The sequence below is a fragment of the Poecilia latipinna genome, unplaced genomic scaffold, assembly GCF_001443285.1.
Source record: "Poecilia latipinna isolate Pla-1442-1.1 unplaced genomic scaffold, P_latipinna-1.0 Scaffold607, whole genome shotgun sequence".
NCBI classification, from domain to species: domain Eukaryota; kingdom Metazoa; phylum Chordata; class Actinopteri; order Cyprinodontiformes; family Poeciliidae; genus Poecilia; species Poecilia latipinna.
This window is the reverse complement of record NW_015113223.1, coordinates 211,439-231,242: the sequence shown is the minus strand read 5'-3', so window position 1 is coordinate 231,242 and position 19,804 is coordinate 211,439. Positions and strand designations below refer to the sequence as shown.

Sequence of the window (19,804 nt, the reverse complement as noted above, 5' to 3'; positions counted from 1 at the left end):
CTATTTGGATGTATAGGTGGCAAGAGGAAGATGGGGGAAATATATGGTCTTGCCTGGGAACCCAATCATGTAACAACCGCCACTGACTTTACAGTTATATCTGGACCTTTATTTCTGTATTCTCCAATCAAACCTATTAATCTGTTTTTTCACTCTAGGGATGACTTTATTATTTAACACTCTTATTTCAGAAAATACTCTAATGCATCATAACTCATGTCAAGTTGTCGCAATTTGTCTTTGTTTTTATTTTTATTTATTTATTTTACAAGCGCAGCTTACTTTTTACATTCTGTGACAATAGCGGATAACGCTTGTGCAACTGAACGTCGGCGGTAGATGCAGGTCACATGGTCTGTATGCATGCAAATGGCAGGCGGGAGTAGACATAGAGCCATGGTAGGAGGGGGGAAGAGTACGAGGAGTACGGGGGAGGGAGGCAGACAGAAACTCGGGGAGCTCCTCCACACAACGGGGAGCGCTGGTTGTGGCTGTCGGAGGGAAGCTCGTCCAGCTCGGAGCATCCCCCTCCGTCTCCCGGTCGCGGTTTCATGTGTCAGAGCGACGTTTGATTGCTGTCGCCACCTGGGCATTATTTATAACCGACGTAAAAAAAAAAAAAAATCGGATGGGACGTACCGCCGAGCCGAGCAGAGACACTCCCGGAAATAACATGCGTACTCTCAGCCTGTCACGTAGGCTCGCTGAGGATTTGCATTGCTGTATGGCTGCCGTAGGTAGGTAAGTGTACGGTTTTCTCTGCCAGCGAGAGATTTCACATGCTTTTTTTCCACGTTATTACCTCTTTGTTTAAAAATTTAAAATGCACTTCTTTAATAAAACCCACCCTTATTTTTTAAATATTCATTTAATATTCTGTGAAATTTATTACAATCATGTATGGAGCTGTTAAGTTGGTGATTAAAACCAGACAAAGACGAAATAAATTATTTTTACGGTTGCGTCATCGAAAATCCTTTTAAATTTTATTCGTAAACGCTTACTTTTTGAGAACAACAATAGTGCCGGTTGTTTTTATTCTGATGCTGTATAATCAAAGTAGAATAGTTATTTTTTCTGTGTGCCTTTAGTCATATTTTTTATGATTAATATTCAAAATAAGACTTATACAGGGTACGACCGTGTAGGTTTTTAATGGTAATGCACCACTACCACGCTTGGTATTTTGTTTTTAAACTCTTCAGATAAAATCAAAAGATATCCAAGAATACAGGCCTTTTTGTGTCACCAGTAAAGGCTCTAGGTTTCCCACCATGGCTCACTGTCAGAGCCCAATCAAGAATGTTTGGGGTCCTATTGAGACCACACCCACCAGCCACCATTCCTAACCCCATACAAGTTATTTTTCTCTCGTCCTCTGCTCTCCACTTGTCCCCTCAAATCTTTCCTGTATTCCATTCAAAAATGCCTCCTTGTTTCAAAGCACAAAATTGTTTCTTGCACTTTTTAATGGTGAAAATATTACATTTTACGTTATGGAACAAAGGAATAAGGGGGATATTACAAGCCAGCTAACTTACTTTTACAGTAACACCAACACATGTAGAACATTCTCCTAAGATTGTTTTTTTAAGTTTTATTGCAGTATTTGAAACATTTCTGTTATTTTGTTGTATTTCTGATTTTTGGTATTGTTAAAAAGTTAATTTATTTCTTTTGCATGAAAATCTATTTTGACGTACAACTGTAATAATTTTCTTATTTACCTTCCTATGCAAGTGATGGTTTAAATAAATTACTAACAAATATTTGAAAAACCTAAATAAAACAATTTAACTAAAATGATTGCAGTTGTTACATTTTGCAAATGATGCATTACAATTAATAACAAGCAGCATTTCCCTGCTCTCTTACTTTAATACATCAAACAGATGACAAATCCATATTATAAACCATAAAAGATAAATAACGTAATACAATAATACTTAATTAAGTTAGCTTATAATTATAACAAATTATTTATGCTTATAGATGTGTTAAGTAATTGAAATGATGAGTATGTTTAATGTATGAATTTACAGTTTTGTGTAAATTTAATGTATAATGGGTATCTATTTAACTTACTGATGTACTGAATTTATCTAAAATAAAGCCTAATAAAAGCCTTTATGAATTTTAAATTGAAACAAAATTTAAATTATAAGAAACGCAAGTAAATAATTGTCAAACTTTGTTTCAGTATGAATTTACAATCCCTTATTTTACACTTTATGTGGTAATGTCCATCGTGAAATAATTTAAGGTCATTTGACAGACCCAACATCAGATTGCACAACTCAATAAAAAAAAAATCATTTTTAATTGAATGCTTTTAATCAGTTAATGTAATTAAATCCTTACTTAAATTAAAAAGATGATCCTAAATAGTTTCTATGTAAAGATTTACAAATCTGAAATTAATTCCTTATTGATGTCTTGAACTGTGGCACCTTTAACAGTTCAGACCACACAGCAACATGTGCATGTTGCATCACAGAAACGTGGAGTTTTATGTTACTAGTGCTCTCCATAACAGATGGTCTGCACTACACCTATATATAGACCTAAAAACGGATCGTTTTACTGTCCGCAGGTTTTCGACGCTGCCTGAATATGTTTGAAAGGCGCACCGAAACAAACGCAGAGCTGCGGAGTGGCTGCTGAAATCAGAGCAGACGAAGGATTGGGGACATGATACTTGCAGCGCGCCTCTCCGAAAGAGGAAGCAGCGGCTCAGTTGGAAAATGAAGGGAGGACGTGAGGTACGTGTGCACCCAGCGGACGACGAGATCAAATGGAGAGTTTGGGGCTGAAGGAGCTCTTGAAGACAAACTCTCGCCTCGGACCAACCATTTTTTCAGAGTCGCAGGAGAGAAGAAGCCAGCAGACGGAGATCTACAACTCATACCAGGCAGACATGGGTTTGAACGGTTTCTGCGCAGGGCCCACTGGGACTCAGACGGCCGCTGAGCTGCTTGCCGACATGGCCTCGCAGACGAACTCCCCGGGCATCACCAGCCCCACAAAGCAGTCCAAAAGCGGCGTCCCACTCTACAACGGCGGGGTGGTGTCTCCGTCGGCCACCGTGGAGGCCAGCCAGGCCGAGGCTTTGGCCCACACGCCCCATAGTTACCCGGCTCAAGTGGAAGGGATGGGCGCAAAGACAGGTGGCTCCGTCTGCACTTTCAACAGCAGAAGCCTCACGATGGAGGACGGGGACAGAACTGCTCATGACATATGCTCTTTAGGAACGAGGAGAATCAACGAGGACCTGAAAGTCAGGCAGGCGCAGCAGCAGCAGCAGAAGAGGAGGAATGGAGAGAATTGGGACGTTGGATCAGAAATCCTCAATGGCCATGTTGCGGGGTCGCCGGGGTTAGGATGCTCAGCAGACCCGGATTGTGGAGCAGGGGAGTCGGATTTAAAGCGGCGGAAGTTAGCTGATGGAACTGTGGCTAGCAAGTCATCTGAACCGCGCAGAGTGGCCCGAACGGTCGCTCCGCTTAGAGTCGGCGTCAACAGCAGCAGTTCTCACAACCATCCAAACTGCTCTCCTGAAAATGCCAACATGCGAAATGGACATTACGCAGCATCCCCAGACCCTGCGGCTGTACCAAGCCTGCCCTCCATCCCTGGCCTGCTGCCTCCTGCCGGGACCGCCTGGTCAGCGGAGCGCATCGCCAAGCAGTACATTATCCCCTGCATGAAGTACTACGGTATTTGTGTGAAGGATAACTTCCTCGGTGGGCAACTGGGAGACGGCGTCCTGAAGGAGGTGGAGGCGCTGAACCAGAGTGGGAAGTTCCGGGGCGGACAGCTGGTGAGCCAGGCGGACATTCCCTCCCGGAACATCCGAGGTGACCAGATTGCCTGGGTGAAGGGGCAGGAGCGAGAGTGCCAAAGCATCGGGACGCTGATGGCTCACATTGACGAGGCCATCTTGTACAGCGCTGCCAAAGGGCAGCTGGGGAACTGTGTCATCAATGGACGCACTAAGGTGAGAGACGGGTTTTTAGGAGGGTGTGGACTCTGGAGCAAATTTAATAATCACAGGATTCCTAAAAACAAATCTTGGAAGAAAAAGACAACTGGGTGGGGGGAAGTTACACAACACTGCTGATTACATACCATAATTATCAGAAACTACATTAATTAACAACATTACTGTCATTCAGATGCAGCATACAAACTAAAAATGCATTTAATTTCTTTAGGTACATTTCTTTTGCCTTTTCTTTCCCTCTACTTTGGACTGTTTTCCTTAACTCCTGAGAGCAGAGCGGCGCATAGCAGCCACCTTCACAGCCAGACAGTATCAGGCGGTGTTGGTTTTTCAAAATAAAGTAAATTTGAACCTTCATAAATTTGTTCAAATATGCATGTATAGAATCTTCATTCTGAAAGTATGGATGCTTTCATTTTGCCTTGGCATTACATGTAGCTCTGATTTATCTTCTTCCTGGTATTGGTCAGACTATCGTCTTTAGTTTCCATAACATAACTATCATGTTTTTCACGGCCACAAATGTTTCAGCTTGCTGAGGTTGAGCAAACCCTCAAAGTCTGGCCTGGACGGGAGCAGTTCCACAGACACCCAGGGCGAATATTATTCCCCTGCATCTCAGGATAAATGCTGGCAACAAAATAACCCCTAGTGTTTGCGTGACGTCTTTTGACGTTGTTTATTGGTTGGACGCCTTTTCTGCTCCACGTTATCTCCGCGTTTGTAGCGCCGGCATGTGGGCCTACGCACACAAACGAACACACTTACTCCACAGGTAGCGTGTCAGGGTGAGCCATGTGATTTTTCCAGCACATGGAGACGGATAAGTCACTGCCCCTGTTTTTGTCTTCATTCCACAGCTACCTAGAAGAAGAAAGTTTAAAAAAAAAAAAGTCTATCTCCTCTGCCATCACTTTATCTCTGACAGCATTTTCTACCATCACTTTGACCACACAAACGTGTTACTTGCATGGTAGAAGGGAGACGTTCTTGTTTATTTTCCTTCCCCCTTATCTGATCTCTTACTCCATGTGAGCTGCACGAAAAAGCTCGAGTGAAAACCCCCCTTTAGAAATGTCTCAATCAGACTTTCTACTCGTGCATCAGCCTCTCTTGTAACTTTAGTTTTTAGTGCTGACTGCTTTCCAGGATCTGCTGTCGTGCTGTAAGCGAGAGACTCGCCTGCTCCCAGCTGCGCGGCGCTCGCTGTCTCGGCAGGATTCACATTGTAACACCTCCAGACAATGCGAATCAAAATTGTTTTCGTAAAAGCCTGGCAGAAAGATCAAAACCTGCTGATGTCAAGTCTTGGCCTTAGATTATTCTGCTCGCAGTGAACCATGTAAACTGTTATGTCCCATTAGGAAATGGATCCAGAAGACGTACTGGCACATGCGGTCTGGCATGTAGGCACATTACCGCTCCCTGGGGAGGAATTAAGAAAAGGTGACACCTGAATGCGTGCAGCCAGAGGCCCATTCCCACAGCTTTTGCCTAATCAACAGTGCTATAAATGAGATGTTTAAGATAATGAGGTGAAATAGGTATGGAGCAAAGCAATTTCTTCACCTATCTACAGTGATAAGTGTGTTTTCTTTCTGGCCTTCCTGTCCTATACTTGTCTGTACTTCTACAGTATTTGATCTATAACCTTGTTCATCCCATGTTTACCATCAGACTTTGCCCTCAGTACATGCACACTGCTATTTACATAAGCACGAGACAAGGGCAAGTTGGCGGCCTTTACTTACTTGCACATGGGATGACTTTGCTGTTTTCGGACCTGAGTCATAGTTGCTAAATGGCGGGTGTGAGGAAGCCTTTTGAGAAAGATTACTCAAAAGCACACCATCATCTTATTGCTTTTTCTTAAAACCGAAAAGTGCCATTTATTCCTGCTGCTGCTACAGTAATACAATAATATGTAATTGCTAATATAAATTTAGCAACATTTATATTTTACTTTGGTTTTTTTCTTGCCAGGGACAGATTTTTCACCTGCTTAAGATGCTTCAATAACGACTCTGTCGGTTTACAATGTTTAAGTTTATCATAAAAACTTCTTTCTTAAAATTTTTTGGTTCAATACAATCAAATAAATTGAAAGAATCCTTCATTTTTTTCCTTTTGATTCAAAATTTTATCAAATAACTACAACACACTTTTTTTATGTATTACATTCCTTTATGGGGGAAAAAAATTGGGGTTAGAATTATTTCTGATTCTGCAACGGGTTGAAATGAGGAGGTTGACTTGTTGAGACATTAGATTTGTTAGCCAGCATGCAGTCGGCAGCTATGCAGGCATATTTAATAGAGAGAGGCTGAATTTTGCTTTCTTGTTTTCACTAAATCTATCCGAAAAGGCCGATTGAAGCGAAAGCTCGTCTTTCAGCGCCGTTTTATTTCTGTGCCCCATAAAGTTGGAGAAAACTCTTGATCGTTGCGCCTTAAAGCCTTAAAACTGCAGCTACAGCATGACCTAAAATGTTTTTGTGACTTTGAAGCTGTAACTTTAGAGATCTTTGGTATGGCTTAATATCAGTTTTTTCTTCATTGTTTGGTAGTTTAAGCACTTAAATTCCTTCCTTACTGAAATGGACGTACTTGGTAAAACTGTGCAGATGATGGAGACTCGTACGGCTTCATCGGCCTCTGGCTTCGTTAATTTGGATCACAAATTTCTACTGTCATGTCATGTTGTTTACATACATGTAGCTGCTTTCTTCGTAATGTATTCCTTCTGTCTTGTCTGGCAGAAATAAAGGATTCCCTTGATTAAAAACTTTGGTCTGTTAATAAGGTTACGGGGTGTGTGTGGTACAAACTGTTCCAGCTTGGCGCTTCAGACGAGTACACAACGCTGAGATGATAGGTGCAGCGGTGGCATGTACACGACAGGAAGTTGTTGGAAAGGAGAGGAGGAGGATCTGGCTGGATTGCAGCTAAGTAAAAGGTCACGGCAGCTTTTCCATCGAGCGAGCCGTCTTCTTCTTCTTGCTTTTTTTATTCCGTACCTCCCATTTCCTTCACTCTGCCATTTACTTCACTCTCTTCCTCCCCTATCTTATCGACCTCCCTCGCTTCACGCACAAAATATTTGCCTGCCGTTGCCTTGGTAACAGGCCCATACAGAGTAGAGTGGAGCGGTATGTTGTGTATAAAAGAGAGACGGAGGGGGGGGGGGTCATGGACTGGCTAGCGGTGGCCTGAATACGGCCTTGCCAGGGAGCAAGTTGCGTTTCTGATTCAGGACCGTAGGATGTAAACACATACGTGTAACTGACTGTAAGGTCAACCCAAGGACCGATGAGGCAGCAAGGCAACTCAGACTCTTGTGTTGTGATGGAGTAGAAAACCGTGGCACAGCGAGTCGTTTTCCAAGCAGTGGGTGGGGATGGACTGGAAGTGAGAGGCAAAGGGGGAATAGTGAGTAAAGAGTTTAGCAAGTAGAGCAGGGGGGAGGAAGGCGATGCGGTGGAAGCTTCGGCATTATGTCAGCTACTGCAGTGCGCACATAGATGGCCCCTCTCTAACGCTTGGCGGCTTCGCCATGCAGGCGGCAGCTAGACGTGGTGCTGCAACCAGACAGCTGCAAGCTAGCTGGAGCTTGGCTGGGTAGACCGATTATTTGTAGAGTAGAAGGACACAGCTTTGAGAAAAATGCTGTAATCACAGCTAGCTCTGTCAACCACAGTTTCTCTGGATGTGCAGACGGTGATAGGCTTTGTATATTTAGAGTGCTTTTCTGGACTGGACAGATTCGCTCCCCACATTGAACGCTGTAAAACATGGATGTGCCAGAAGTGCTTTAGTTTATATTTCTAGAGTTTAATAATGAAATCTAGAGTCAGATCAAACCAGTTATAAAGAATAAAAATCTAATTTAGTTTGCAGGGCTGTAAAATTCAGTTTATAATGCCAGTTGGTAAAAGGTTTTACATCAGTTGCTCGTCCTGAGCTGCGATGTTGTAACAGTGGGAGGTTGATTGCATGATACCTTATATGTTATGCATGTTTTAGCTTTTTATATATAGTCCTCTCTGCTGGGCAGTAAAGTTGGTAAACAAAATTGCCCTTCAAATTAAAATGATCAGGCTCATTTATTTTACCATAGGATTAATATATTTATTGCTTATTGTGTCAGGCTTAGTTGAACTGTTAACTAAAAAAGCAAAACAACATAATACATATTTTTTCATAACCATCTGCTATGATCCGACTACAGTTCTGCCTTCTCGAATACCACAGTCTCTTCTTTCCTGCTCCATCTTAATGTTCCACTGTGACTCACACGTAATGAGCGGCGCTGCGGCCATAGTGACACTGACTCACAGGTATGGGGCATTTTCTCACCTCTTTGTGCTAAGATAACCACAGAGCGGTATCAATGTTGATTGAAATCCATTTCCTGTTTATCTCATGATAAATATGCAGACAAAGTCGAAATGCGACGGCAGGCGTAAGTGACAACGTGTGACTGGCGATGTTTGTGTGCTTCGTCTCTGAGGCCTGACGCCCTCAGAGACGAAGCTGGCAGGTGTTAGCTCAGCTGATGTAAACCTGGGGAGGGGATTTTGAACTGGTTAAACTTGAGCAGTGACTCTGAGGATTTTAATTCTGTATTTTTGCAGCAGGTTATGACTCCAGATTTCACGTTTTAGGGCATATGTTTTGTTTATGTTGCATCACAGCTACATTAGTTCACTAGTTTTTAAAAATTTCTCTTTGATTTTGTGACGGTCGTGTTCAACGTTTTACCACCCGACTTTGTCAGACATCATTTCTCAATAGAGACCTCCCAACAATCGGAAAATGATTGGAATCAATTTTTCCAATCATTTTCATTTGTTCAAAAGTCAAGAATCAGATTTTGTTTTTCTCATATTTATTGAGTTCACCTAAACATTTTTAATCCTCTTTTGTGTCTTAATTCCAAAGGAAAGAGAAAAAGAAAAGGTCAAACTCAAAAGTCAAACGGCGCGTTTTCACCAAAATATCTCGTTCTGGAGCCAGGTCAGTTTGGGTGCCTTCAAACTTCGGTGTTTTGTTGACGACGCCGACGGCCGTTTCCACCGGTTTGGGGAACCAAGCATTTGTTATCAACAGTGAGTTGATGGGATGCCGAGGGAGAATATTACCAAGATGGCAGAGGTGGCTCAGATGTGCACGTTCTCTGTTTGCCTATCTTCCTCTAAGGTCCTGCTTACATGACAATGATCCAGCAAAAATTTAATTTTTGTTTAGTTGACACGTTTACATGAAGACATTCTAATTACAAGCTTTGTTTACACAGTAACAGTACGCATCGGAAAGGTGTAAAGCCCTCGCCACGCCACTAGTTGGTGCCAGGTTCTTTGAAACTAAGTGCGCATGTGTTTAAAAAAAAAAGTTGAAAGCACTTCGATTCGCGTTTCCCCATCAGATACCGTTCGCCAGATACTGGGGGGAAACCATGTGTGTCTGATTAGGACGCAGTTGGAAAAAAGCTCAACATCGCTGAAACGCGTTGTTTGAGCTTTCATGCTTTCCGTAGTTCTCTGTACAAGAGCGCTGAGCCTTGGCGGTGCGGAGCGGTGAAGAGTCGCTGGGGGAACTGGATCTGATGGGGAAACACGAATTGTAGTAACACTAACATTGCCAGTAGTTTCTTCTTCTGTGGATTGTAGGAAGCAGCTGCGTTTAGCGTCATACTATGCATGAGCTGGGGATTCCCTGACGGAAAAGATCCATTTATTCTGTTTACAAGACAACGGACACCGGTACATTTCAGAAACATCGCCCTCTGGAACCCGTTCTCAAACTGTGCCGTTGTCAGAGAAAACATTCAGTGGTTTCATGTAAATGTACACTACAAACACAACGAAACTCTTCTGTTTTCACCAGAAACTGTTGTCGTGTAAACGGGGCCTAATTTAACAATCCTCAGACTTTTCAACTGAGAATTTCTGAGAACACCAGTACACTGTTCGCTCTTACTGCACATAACAGAGAGACTAATGTCAGGCACTGCACATTCTTCGCTGCCATGCTTGTTTATTGTCTCTTTGTTCAGTTGACTGGCCTTTTTCTCCAGCTGCCGACCGGTCCACGGGGGACGTTACGGTTCGTGCAGAAAAACCGGCTATTCTGTGGTGTCGAAGTCGAACCACATTTGCGCAATGAAGCTTTTTAAAACGTCTTTGGGAGCTGGCGCAGGCTCCGAAACACGTTGGTAGAAAACGCCAATAAGGGAACCAGAAATCGGTAGCAGCCCAGCTAAGGCCTGATTGGTGCTTCTCCAGTTCTCAGTGACAAATCCCTCTGCCTTCATATTTTGTCTCACTGCTTTCACAACACATTTCACAGCAAATATCCTGTGACGTACCGTGATCCGACTGTAATATTTTCTGACTTTCCTAAATTAGCATAGCTCAACAATTATGGAACCCCGTGAGCCAAGACCCTTGTTTTAGAGGAGTCGATGTCTTGTTGATTATAATTGAAAGGATAATTTAAAACAGAATCTGAGCTGTTTTATTCCTATCTTCCTTCCTGTTCATCTAAATTGAGTAATTAAACACACATAAAGCATCATTTATGAGTTTTCCCTGGAGAAAGCCTTTGTCATGCTGAGTTAATACCAAAACCATCAAGGTTTTGCAGCTCCAGACAAATTCAGTCTAGTCTGAACGAAAGAGGAAGGGCTCTTTAGATTGTAAAAGATGCTTACCTTTGCTCTAGCTGCAGAAAAATCTGGCCACTCTGGCATTTCACTTAAATGGGCTTTGGAAGTGTGTGCAAAAACATGCATTTTATGTTTTTAATAAGTCTCCTACTAAATATCCCTTCATACTGCTGACTGATTCATGCCCAATTCTGCTGATTAAAGACGTTACTTCTTCTAAGAGGCAGAACACACAGCTGTTTTTCTGCCAGGATTTTGCTTTACCTCAGGTAAAGTCTCCTTGTGCTTCATTTGCGCTGTGCACAGTAAATGGTAACGATGCTCTTGAAAGGTCAGATAGAGGAGATTTGAAGCGAGGCTCGGTGCTGTACAGTACGGCAACAGAGGCGACTGTAAAGATAACAAGTCGCCATGTGGTGCAGCGCATTCAGCGCCTGATGCGCCGACGTGTCGCAACCTTTCCACAGTAGCATTTGTGGAGCATCGGACGCAGCGTGGTGCAGGTTAAAAACGCCAAACGCACAGTTACCTGCAGTCACCCTGAAATGTTTTAAGCTTCCAAGTTATCCCAATCGGTGCTCAACCTCTCTCACGCAATCGTAGCTCAGGCCTGTATTTGTTCAGCCTTATCAAGCCCCTCTCGGCTCTCTCCACCATCATTCGTCTTATCTGGATAAGCACTCACCACTGGCCACTCTCTTCCAGAACAGCAGGTTCTGCCTGCTTTGCCGTCACTACGTCTAGTAATGACGACAAAGCAGTCACTACAGCTTTGTTTTTGTTTTTTTTTACCTTTTCCTGTCGTGCCAACAGACGGGAGCTCTGGTGTTAGCGTTTAAAGGTTGTACCTGCCAAGGCAGGTGGTAATTTATGCTCAAACTTGACGTAGGCGCAGCTCTCAGCAGACATAAGTCGGAAAGGAAGCAGCAGCAGCAGCAAAGGGCAGACAGGATGCACTATTTCAGGCTCCGTGAATCGTTATTTGACTGAAAAGACGAGACAAAAAAAGAAATGCGTAAATCTTCCTCTTTTTTATTGCTTAGAGTGTGTTTTAGATTCACTAAAAGGTTTTGGAGGAATTGTCTGCGGTGTATTCATTGTGGAGGGGAACTCCAGCTGTTCCATTTGCAATTAAATACTTGCTGGCAGAAATAGATTGACTTAAATCTACATGTTCTCCAAAAATACACCACTTTGTTTGTTTGCTAAACAAAACATAGATTGTGGTCATTCTCAGTAAATGATTGAACAAAAATCAATAATAATAAACTGAGAGAATCTCAATTGTGCCAACATATCTACCACCAAACAAAACACACTCTGAGTATTTGTATCAGAATTTTGTGGCTGATATTTGAAGCACATATCATCAGAAGATAAAGGAAGAAGCTCCAAATTCTTTCTTGCCTTCTTGGTCATCAATTATTTATTTTAGGTGTGAAACCATTTACTATTTTAAAAACAAAGACAACATTGCTGCAAACCTGGCTCTGTTTTTAGCATCTTCTAATCACTATGAGTGATTAGTGCAGCTGGCAGTACTGAAACACTGTTACTAAATGCACCTTAACCCTGAGATTTTAGAAAAAGATCGAACATTTCCAAATCTGTTGTGTTTTATAGCAGGCAGAGAGTGTTGCGAAGAAAATTCATAACTATTACAACAGATGATTTATTCCTCCCTTGAGAGCTGAAAGGACAAACCACAAGCTTCCTGGTATCTGATGAAAAAGTCTTGCTCTCTCGTTTTTTCACAGCCTGTACAAGAAAATAAGGTTTTCTTATTTGAAATAGCTTCTTGCGTCTCTTTGCTTCCCCTGACTTGGTTTTTAAACAGCCCACTGTCTCCTTCACTCAGTTAAGTCTGACAAGCTACAAAAAAAGAAATCCTCCAATTCTGGACACCAACTGGTTTCTCAGCACATCTTCTATAGATTTTAATTATCTCTGTGAAGCACACAAACTGAATTGGTTCATGTTTGCACAGAAGGGCACATTTCCCTACTTGATAGCGGCTCCGTATCAGTTTTGTTTGTTGAAAGTGGCAGCACTGTCTAAAGTCAAACCCCTTAATTTTCTTGCCACTACTTGTCTTTCTGTTGCAATGCTGATATGAGGGTGTGCTGACAGATTTCTTCAGTATTTGCTATAATAAATAATTTTTTTTGAAAGATAACTTCCGATGTTGTCTGCATTTTTAATCTATAGGCACCGACGGTTTGATTACAAGTGCTGAAATATACACAATATGTAGAGAAAATGCATTTAAAAACATTTTCCAGTGCCTGTTATGTAAGCTGCCAGCAAAAACAGGAACAGCCATTTCTAAACATCTCTTCATAATGTCATTATCATTAGCCAAAAGTCCCAAAGGGTCACTCTAAGACGGCCATAATTGACATAATTTACAAAAGCAACATAAGTGCAGCCCCTCCATCTTTGAATTCAAAGTTCTTGGATTCCTCGCTGATGTGATGTAGGTCATTTGGATTATTTTTTAAGTAAACTGCTTAAAAACAATAATAAACTGAAAGTTGACAAATGCGGCAACTCACTGACACTGCAAGTCCAAACGGGCAGTGAAATTACATGAGTTAGAGTTTCCTGAAGAGAGGAAGGAGGCTGAAAGGAGACAAAAAGTTAGAATGATTAGCATTTTAGTGAAATGTGATATGCGCACAGGAACGACGTGAGGTTTCCTGTTGCAGATAAGTAGATTTAGACTAGACAATGCATTGAATTGAAACAGTCATCGGACAATAACTGCAAAGTTCTCCTTGGATGCAATATTTAATTTTGGTATTATTACCGTATTTTCCGGACTATAAGCCACTACTTTTTTCCTGAGCTTTGAACCATGCGGCGTGCGGCTTATACGTGTACGTTTACTGTTTTTTTTATTTTTTGTTTGTTTTTTTAAATGGGGGGTGCGGCTTGTCGTCCGGAAAATACGGTATTTAATGTCTCTTTTGGGATCAACGAAGTATTTCTGAATTTGAATTGAATTGAATTTGGTAGGCTGACACAGGCAGATTTCAAATATATTCAAATTTATTGAAGTTGTTTTTTAATTTAATTTCACAAAGTGAAGCACATTATGTATTCAAGCCTGTATCACTGTTAATTGTGACAATTTTCTCTTTACAGTTAATTTCCTAACAAAGAAATGAGGGGCAAATTAATCATATATTTAATACCTGCTTAAAGGTTGTTTCACAACCTGCTTTTAAGAAGACAAACAAGCCAAATCAGAGCACATCTTCAATTTACTGAGATGTTCATGTGAATTTCAGGTGCCATGAATTCATACTCTGGATGGCAAAAATCAGCTCCTCGCATGAATAAGCAGTTATTGTAAAGAATCAGCTAAAAAATTCTGATCTGTCCATCTCTCCTTATTATAAGTTGCTACAAATGAGCAAATGGAAATTATTGCCCATCAGAGAAAACATGAAAAAACAAACAAACCCAGAAACAACTGTTCACCACCGGTGCTCTCGTAAAAACTATCCTGAACTTCCGAGGCAGTTTACATATCTTTTCCGAATGGCATCTTGCAAGATGAGAAATATGTCAGGGTTCATTCAGCTGCTTTCCCAGCTCAGAAACGATCTGCAGATACAGTTTGCATTCTCTCAAACAATGGCCTCACGCTGGTATTTCCCCCCGCTTGACGTCTCGGCGTTGGGAGGCCGTCGGGGGGCCGGAGCGCACCGCTTTCTCTGGGGACCCGGAGAGGAACCGAGATTTGCGTGAAAAGCTTGTTTGGCGTCGATGCGCATTCCAGACAAGGGTCACCACGAGACTCGAGTCTGTAAATGTGCTGGAAGTCAAGTGACAGCGGTATGTGCGCACCACGGCTGTGTGATCTAATGGAACATGCTCGTGTTTCAGGCCCTCAGTAAATGCTGTGCAAGCTGTTTCCTCGGACTGAAAGAAGCCTCTAGGTTCTTGGAACAACTAGAGTGAGACTGAAATATTATGTTCCCAAGGAGTCGGTCCATCACCTCAGCTTGACTGAGACGCCATCAGTCTTGACCAGCCGGTTCTGCACTGCTGCGGTATTGATTTAACCTTTAGGTAAGACAGTTGCACTTGTCCCCGTTTGTCTTGCCGCCGCTCAGATAAAGGTGATGGCTTCTGAGGCGTTTTCAGTGAGCGTGTGTGTCGCCTTCCTCTCATTCACAGCCAAGCGAGTTTGGGTTGTGCTCTACTTAGCCACCCATTGTCGGCCCTCATTAGCAGCTCACGCCCGCAGCCAGAGCTCATTAACCTCTGCAGGCTTTCACTGCTTCAACCGGCAAGAGGAACGTCGGGGTCAGGCCGAAAATGAACGCCCAAACTTTTGTAGACTTGAAACGGTTGCTTTTAAGAACGACTACATTGCGGGCGACGTCCTCTCATCGTTGACTGATGTCAGGTGTCGCCTTTATGTCAGAAGGCTGCATCGTTTTACTCAAGTGAAGTTAATTGGTGATACCTATTCATCTACACCGCCTGTCACCTGGGAAATTGAGCGCTCCTTTAGGAATGAGAATCAAATGAAAACAGAGTTAATAATCATTGTGTGAACGAGTTATTTTTTTATACTTAGAAAAAAAAAATTATGACACAATTAACAATTAACGTTGTCACAATATGCATTCTAAACTTGCATTCTTGTCTGTGGAAAATATGGTTTTAGTATTTTCAGTCCAAGGCCACATAAGTGCTGAGTTCTCTTTTTCAATTGGCTTCAGCATCTACAGGTGATTAGCACAACTAGCCATTCAAAAACATCGTTTCAGGTGACGTAGATCTTTTATCTAATGCTGAGATTTAAAAAAATAATAAAAATTATATAAACATTCCCAAATCCACTATCCATAGTGACAAAGGTTGGAAGTTCAAACACATAAAACACGTTCTCCCTTCCTGTTATCTGCTGAACGTTTTGCTCTCACTCGCTCTCTCACAGCCTACATGAGCTGCAGAAATGTATTGGCATGTCAAGGAAAAGAGTTTAAACGGCCACTCAGGTCTCGTGTTTTCTCAGTCCTCACAATCTTACCGACACTGACAACTCCCACACCGAAGAGTGGTGTTGTTTGTTTAAACATGTTGTACATGTTGGTTCAATGATCAGGAACCAGAAGGATTTTTGATTTTTGTGGTCAACCTGTCACGTCCAGCTTTGATTAATAAGGGCTTTGTCTTTTGCATATTTTGCTAAAGTTCTTGGCATGTTTGTATGTGATGATGAAGCTGTTGTTGTTGTACTAAAATGCATAGAGTTAATTATTTTTTTGTTGTTTTTTCTTTTTGTCTTAGGCCATGGTTGCTTGTTATCCAGGGAATGGGGCTGGATACGTCCGCCATGTTGATAACCCGAACGGCGATGGACGCTGCCTCACGTGCATCTACTATCTAAACAAGAACTGGGACGTTAAGGTGCTTTGATTATAATTTTTTTTTTAATTGTCAATTCCCTCTTTGCTCAGGTTTCCTGGCCAAAATGCGATAAATTCTAACATTTTTCTCACTTGCTTGAAATCTTATATTCTTGACTTGCACATGTCCCCTGCAGACATGTGACTAATCTGTGCACATTCGTCTTTGTAGACACACGGAGGTTTGTTGCAGATCTACCCCGAGGGCAAAAACGTGGTGGCCAATATCGAGCCTTTGTTCGACCGGCTGCTCATCTTCTGGTCTGACCGCAGAAACCCACATGAAGTCAAGCCATCTTACACCACTCGGTTAGTGACAGCAAATACGCGGTGCATCCTCACAAATAAAAAAAAATAAAGTGAATTCATTTACTTCACATTGATCCTGCTGTGTAAATCCTAATTTAATTTAAAACAGACTCTTTAGCTCAGTTTTCTGTCGTCGACCCTCTGAGCTCCTGGGTTTTGCCAGTCACCCTTCAATTGTTGTCGTTTCAATTTGTCAAAACGAGACGGCTGTAAAATAAACCTCATAATTGTGTTGTGAGATGAGGGTTAGCAACCGTTTACTTTGCGCCGATGCCGACATGCGATAGACCCGCTCTGCGCATAAACACGCCAGTGTCAACAGGAGGTTTATTTACATCGTTGCATAAATTAGTTTTGTCCTTGGAGATCACGTGAAACCTCCCCTTCAGCCGGTTCGACTGCTGGGGGGTGCGGGGGGAGCGAGGTGGGGCCAGAGGCAGGAAGTATGTGTTTCCTGAGGAGGTCGGTGGGAGGGAGAGGAGAGGAAGGTTCGATGGCAGGACTCGTGCTGAAGAGGCGCACACATGAGAGACAGGAATAAACAACAAAGCCCCACAGGAGAGATGAGAAACCGTAGAAATTAACCTTGCGCTGCCCAAGAAGTCCTTTTCCCAGGACGGTCGCTCCAAAGTGGTTTGAATTTGTTGTCTTTGTGATAATTTAACTTTTTTTTTTTTTAGCAATGTTCACAATGGTTTTTTTTTTTCTGTTTTATTGCGTTTTTTGTTGTTTTGTTGGAGTTTCAAAACAGAATTTCACTAATATTTGAAACAAGAAAATGATTAGTGTTGGGATTTCAAACTGTTTGTTGTCTCTGTCTTTTGTTGGCGATTAGCACAAATGGCATTACAAAAACACCAGTCTCCCCATGTACTTATATTCTAGATAATATAGATCTGTACCTTAACTGAGGTTTACAAAAAGCAGCTAACACTTTCATAATCGGCAGAGATTAACAAATGAATAGGATCAAGCAGCCCTGATGATGTCTGCTGAAAACTTAGCTCTCTCTCGTTGCGTGAATGAAACCTAACCATGTTGAAGAAAGTAGCCCCTGGAAATATATTTTGCATGCATTTAAATAAAAATAAATCTACAATACGAGATGTCATTTTGACTTTATGAAGTTATGTAGCACTTCACCGCCCAATATTTCAACAACTCCAATTCTAAATGTCAAATGAAAGGTCAAAGGGAAATTAAGTATTAATTAGGTCTTAATTTGGCTTATGTAAAGTTTTCTACCAGTAAAATTTTCAATGCTCTTAGATGGTAATAATTTGCTTTAAATGGGTCGTGCTCTGAGTCGTGGTTGTTTTAGCTCTTTTATTAACATTTTGGTTTGATTTTACAAATAAACGATTCTGTGATTGCTGTCTATTATTGCAGGTTGGATACTAACTCCAGAACATTACTCCACACAACCCTCTTAAAACAAACTATGGTTTTTAATATAATTGTCTCAAAATATACAATAAGGAATTAGGCAAAATAAACCAATATGACGTTTTAATGTGAACTGGATGTGTTTTAGCATTTATTTACACATAAATTTATTTCACAACCAGGTATGCCATCACAGTCTGGTACTTTGATGCCAAAGAGAGGTCAGAGGCTAAAGAGAAGTACAAACTGGGTAAGCTTCCTCATATCAGCTTGGTGAGATATAATGTTGCTAGTTACTAATATTTCACTTTTGTATTTTATTCACAGCAACAGGACAGAAGGGCATTCAAGTGCCTGTCACTCAAAACAGCAGGTCATAAAAATAAAAATAAAAAAAACTCTCCCAAGTGTCCGGAGAGTGTTCTCAAAGTATTACGTGCCTTCCTCTACCGCTAACGGACACTACGATCACAAAGGGAGGCGCGGTGAAACCTTCAGCAGGAGTCCAGCTGCTTGATTCACACGGCGAGCCGTAGGGTGAGGATCGGGCTGCTGATCGAACACCTGGCAGAAACAACAGGAACACAGAGGACTGGCTCGGACGCCAATGGTGGGTTCAGAAGATATGAGACTGAATGAAAAAAAAAAAACAAGAAAGAAAGACTTGGACATCTCGAAGGCCCCCCCCCCACTACAAAACAAAATGACTGACTCTGTTGTTGTTTCGTTGCAGTTCTGCTTCTTCAACTATCAGAGATGTTGTGATGTTTTGACATATCGATGAAAGAGCATTGAAATCTAAGTCCTAAGTTCCTTTATCTCAGTTGTGTGCAACAGTGGCCTCTTGTCTCTCGGCAGAGTGTGTGTGTCTAACAAGAAACTAAGGCCGAATATTGACGTCAGACTCAACATTTCAGATTAGTGCATGAGGACAGCAGTTTTATTTTCCACAAGTGCATCTCAACCAGTTAAAATAATTAGATTCAGAACGTGAACCCCATATTGCAGATTCCTTGATGTATTTATTTCAGTCCTCTCCAGGATGCAGTTGTCCCTGTGGCTTGTGAAACATTTTCCTTCCACTCAACTTTCCATTAATATGGTTTAAATACTGCATACGGACTTCTAAATGGCCTTACCTTCACAGTTTTCTCAAGTCTGCAGTTCTTCTTGATGCTTGTGCAAAATTGCTTCCATTCAACTTTATATGGTTTGAAATGGCACAGTATGAACAGCCAACTCCTTTAGCAGTGACTTTAAGTAAAAAGTCACTGCTAAAGTGACTTTTTATTTAAAGCCACTTTAAATAAAAAGTCACTTTACTGTTTTTGTGGTGAGTGTCAACGGCTGTTTGCTGAATAGCTACCGTCAAGTCAGCAGTTCGTCTTTTGTGCACCTGATTCTACCACAGTTTTACCTTCTACTCAATTTCCAGAAATATGCTTTGACAAGTGTTGTTATATTTCAATAGAAGAAAACCTTTCAATGATTTTTCTAATTAATTGAGATGCACCTACAGAACACATCAAGTAGACAAACTTTTCCAGGACGTTTTGCTTTCCATAGCTCAGGATTAATTTTTTTTCATCCAAACTCAAAAATGCAGCTCGACATAACGCCCAGAAATCCACAGTGAATATATATTTTGGGGGATTTGTTGTTGATTAGAGTGTTGATCTCTGCACACAGCTCACACCTGAGACAAGAGGCTGTTCTGCTAAAGGTAAATGAGATGGTGGGGGTGGGGGGTTTGAACAAGTCCGCTGAGTGTGTTTATGTTGCCTTTCTATGTGTTCATACCAAGATGGACCAGAGTGGAACAAATCTGCCCGAGAAATCCCCCCACAGAAAAAGGACAACGTGACTTTACTCTTATGACTGAAAATCTGTTGTTCTCTAAACTTAAGACAATTGGAGTTTAAAGCACAGATTTTTTCTTTCTTTCTTTTTTTTTTTTTTTTACAACTAAACACTGGGGGTGAAATATTTGCCCGCTCACATGTGGGACTGA

General features: G+C 41.7%; 1 protein-coding gene across 2 annotated transcripts; it reads left to right on the top strand.

The window, feature by feature from the left end:
• The first annotated feature begins 415 nt into the window (after window positions 1-415).
• On the top strand, window positions 416-19,759 carry egln2 (egl-9 family hypoxia-inducible factor 2). 2 transcript variants are annotated; one of them, XM_015042905.1, is made up of 6 exons: window positions 416-737; window positions 2,594-3,997; window positions 15,980-16,099; window positions 16,271-16,407; window positions 17,976-18,043; window positions 18,121-19,759. In XM_015042905.1, exons 2-6 carry the CDS (start codon window positions 2,795-2,797, stop codon window positions 18,171-18,173), a joined length of 1,581 nt encoding a protein of 526 aa, XP_014898391.1. In that variant the 5' UTR covers window positions 416-737; window positions 2,594-2,794; the 3' UTR covers window positions 18,174-19,759. The 2 variants fall into 2 exon arrangements, with proteins under 2 accessions (XP_014898391.1, XP_014898392.1); XM_015042906.1 differs by having other exon boundaries at window positions 416-741.
• The last annotated feature ends 45 nt before the right edge of the window (window positions 19,760-19,804 follow it).

Excerpts from the sequence above, each read along its gene's own strand:
- egln2 (XM_015042905.1), top strand. The coding sequence starts at position 2,795 with ATGGAGAGTTTGGGGCTGAAGGAGCTCTTGAAGACAAACTCTCGCCTC. Across the intron at positions 3,998-15,979 it reads TCATCAATGGACGCACTAAG|GCCATGGTTGCTTGTTATCC; the intron begins GTGAGAGACGGG and ends TTTTTGTCTTAG. Across the intron at positions 18,044-18,120 it reads TAAAGAGAAGTACAAACTGG|CAACAGGACAGAAGGGCATT; the intron begins GTAAGCTTCCTC and ends TTTTATTCACAG.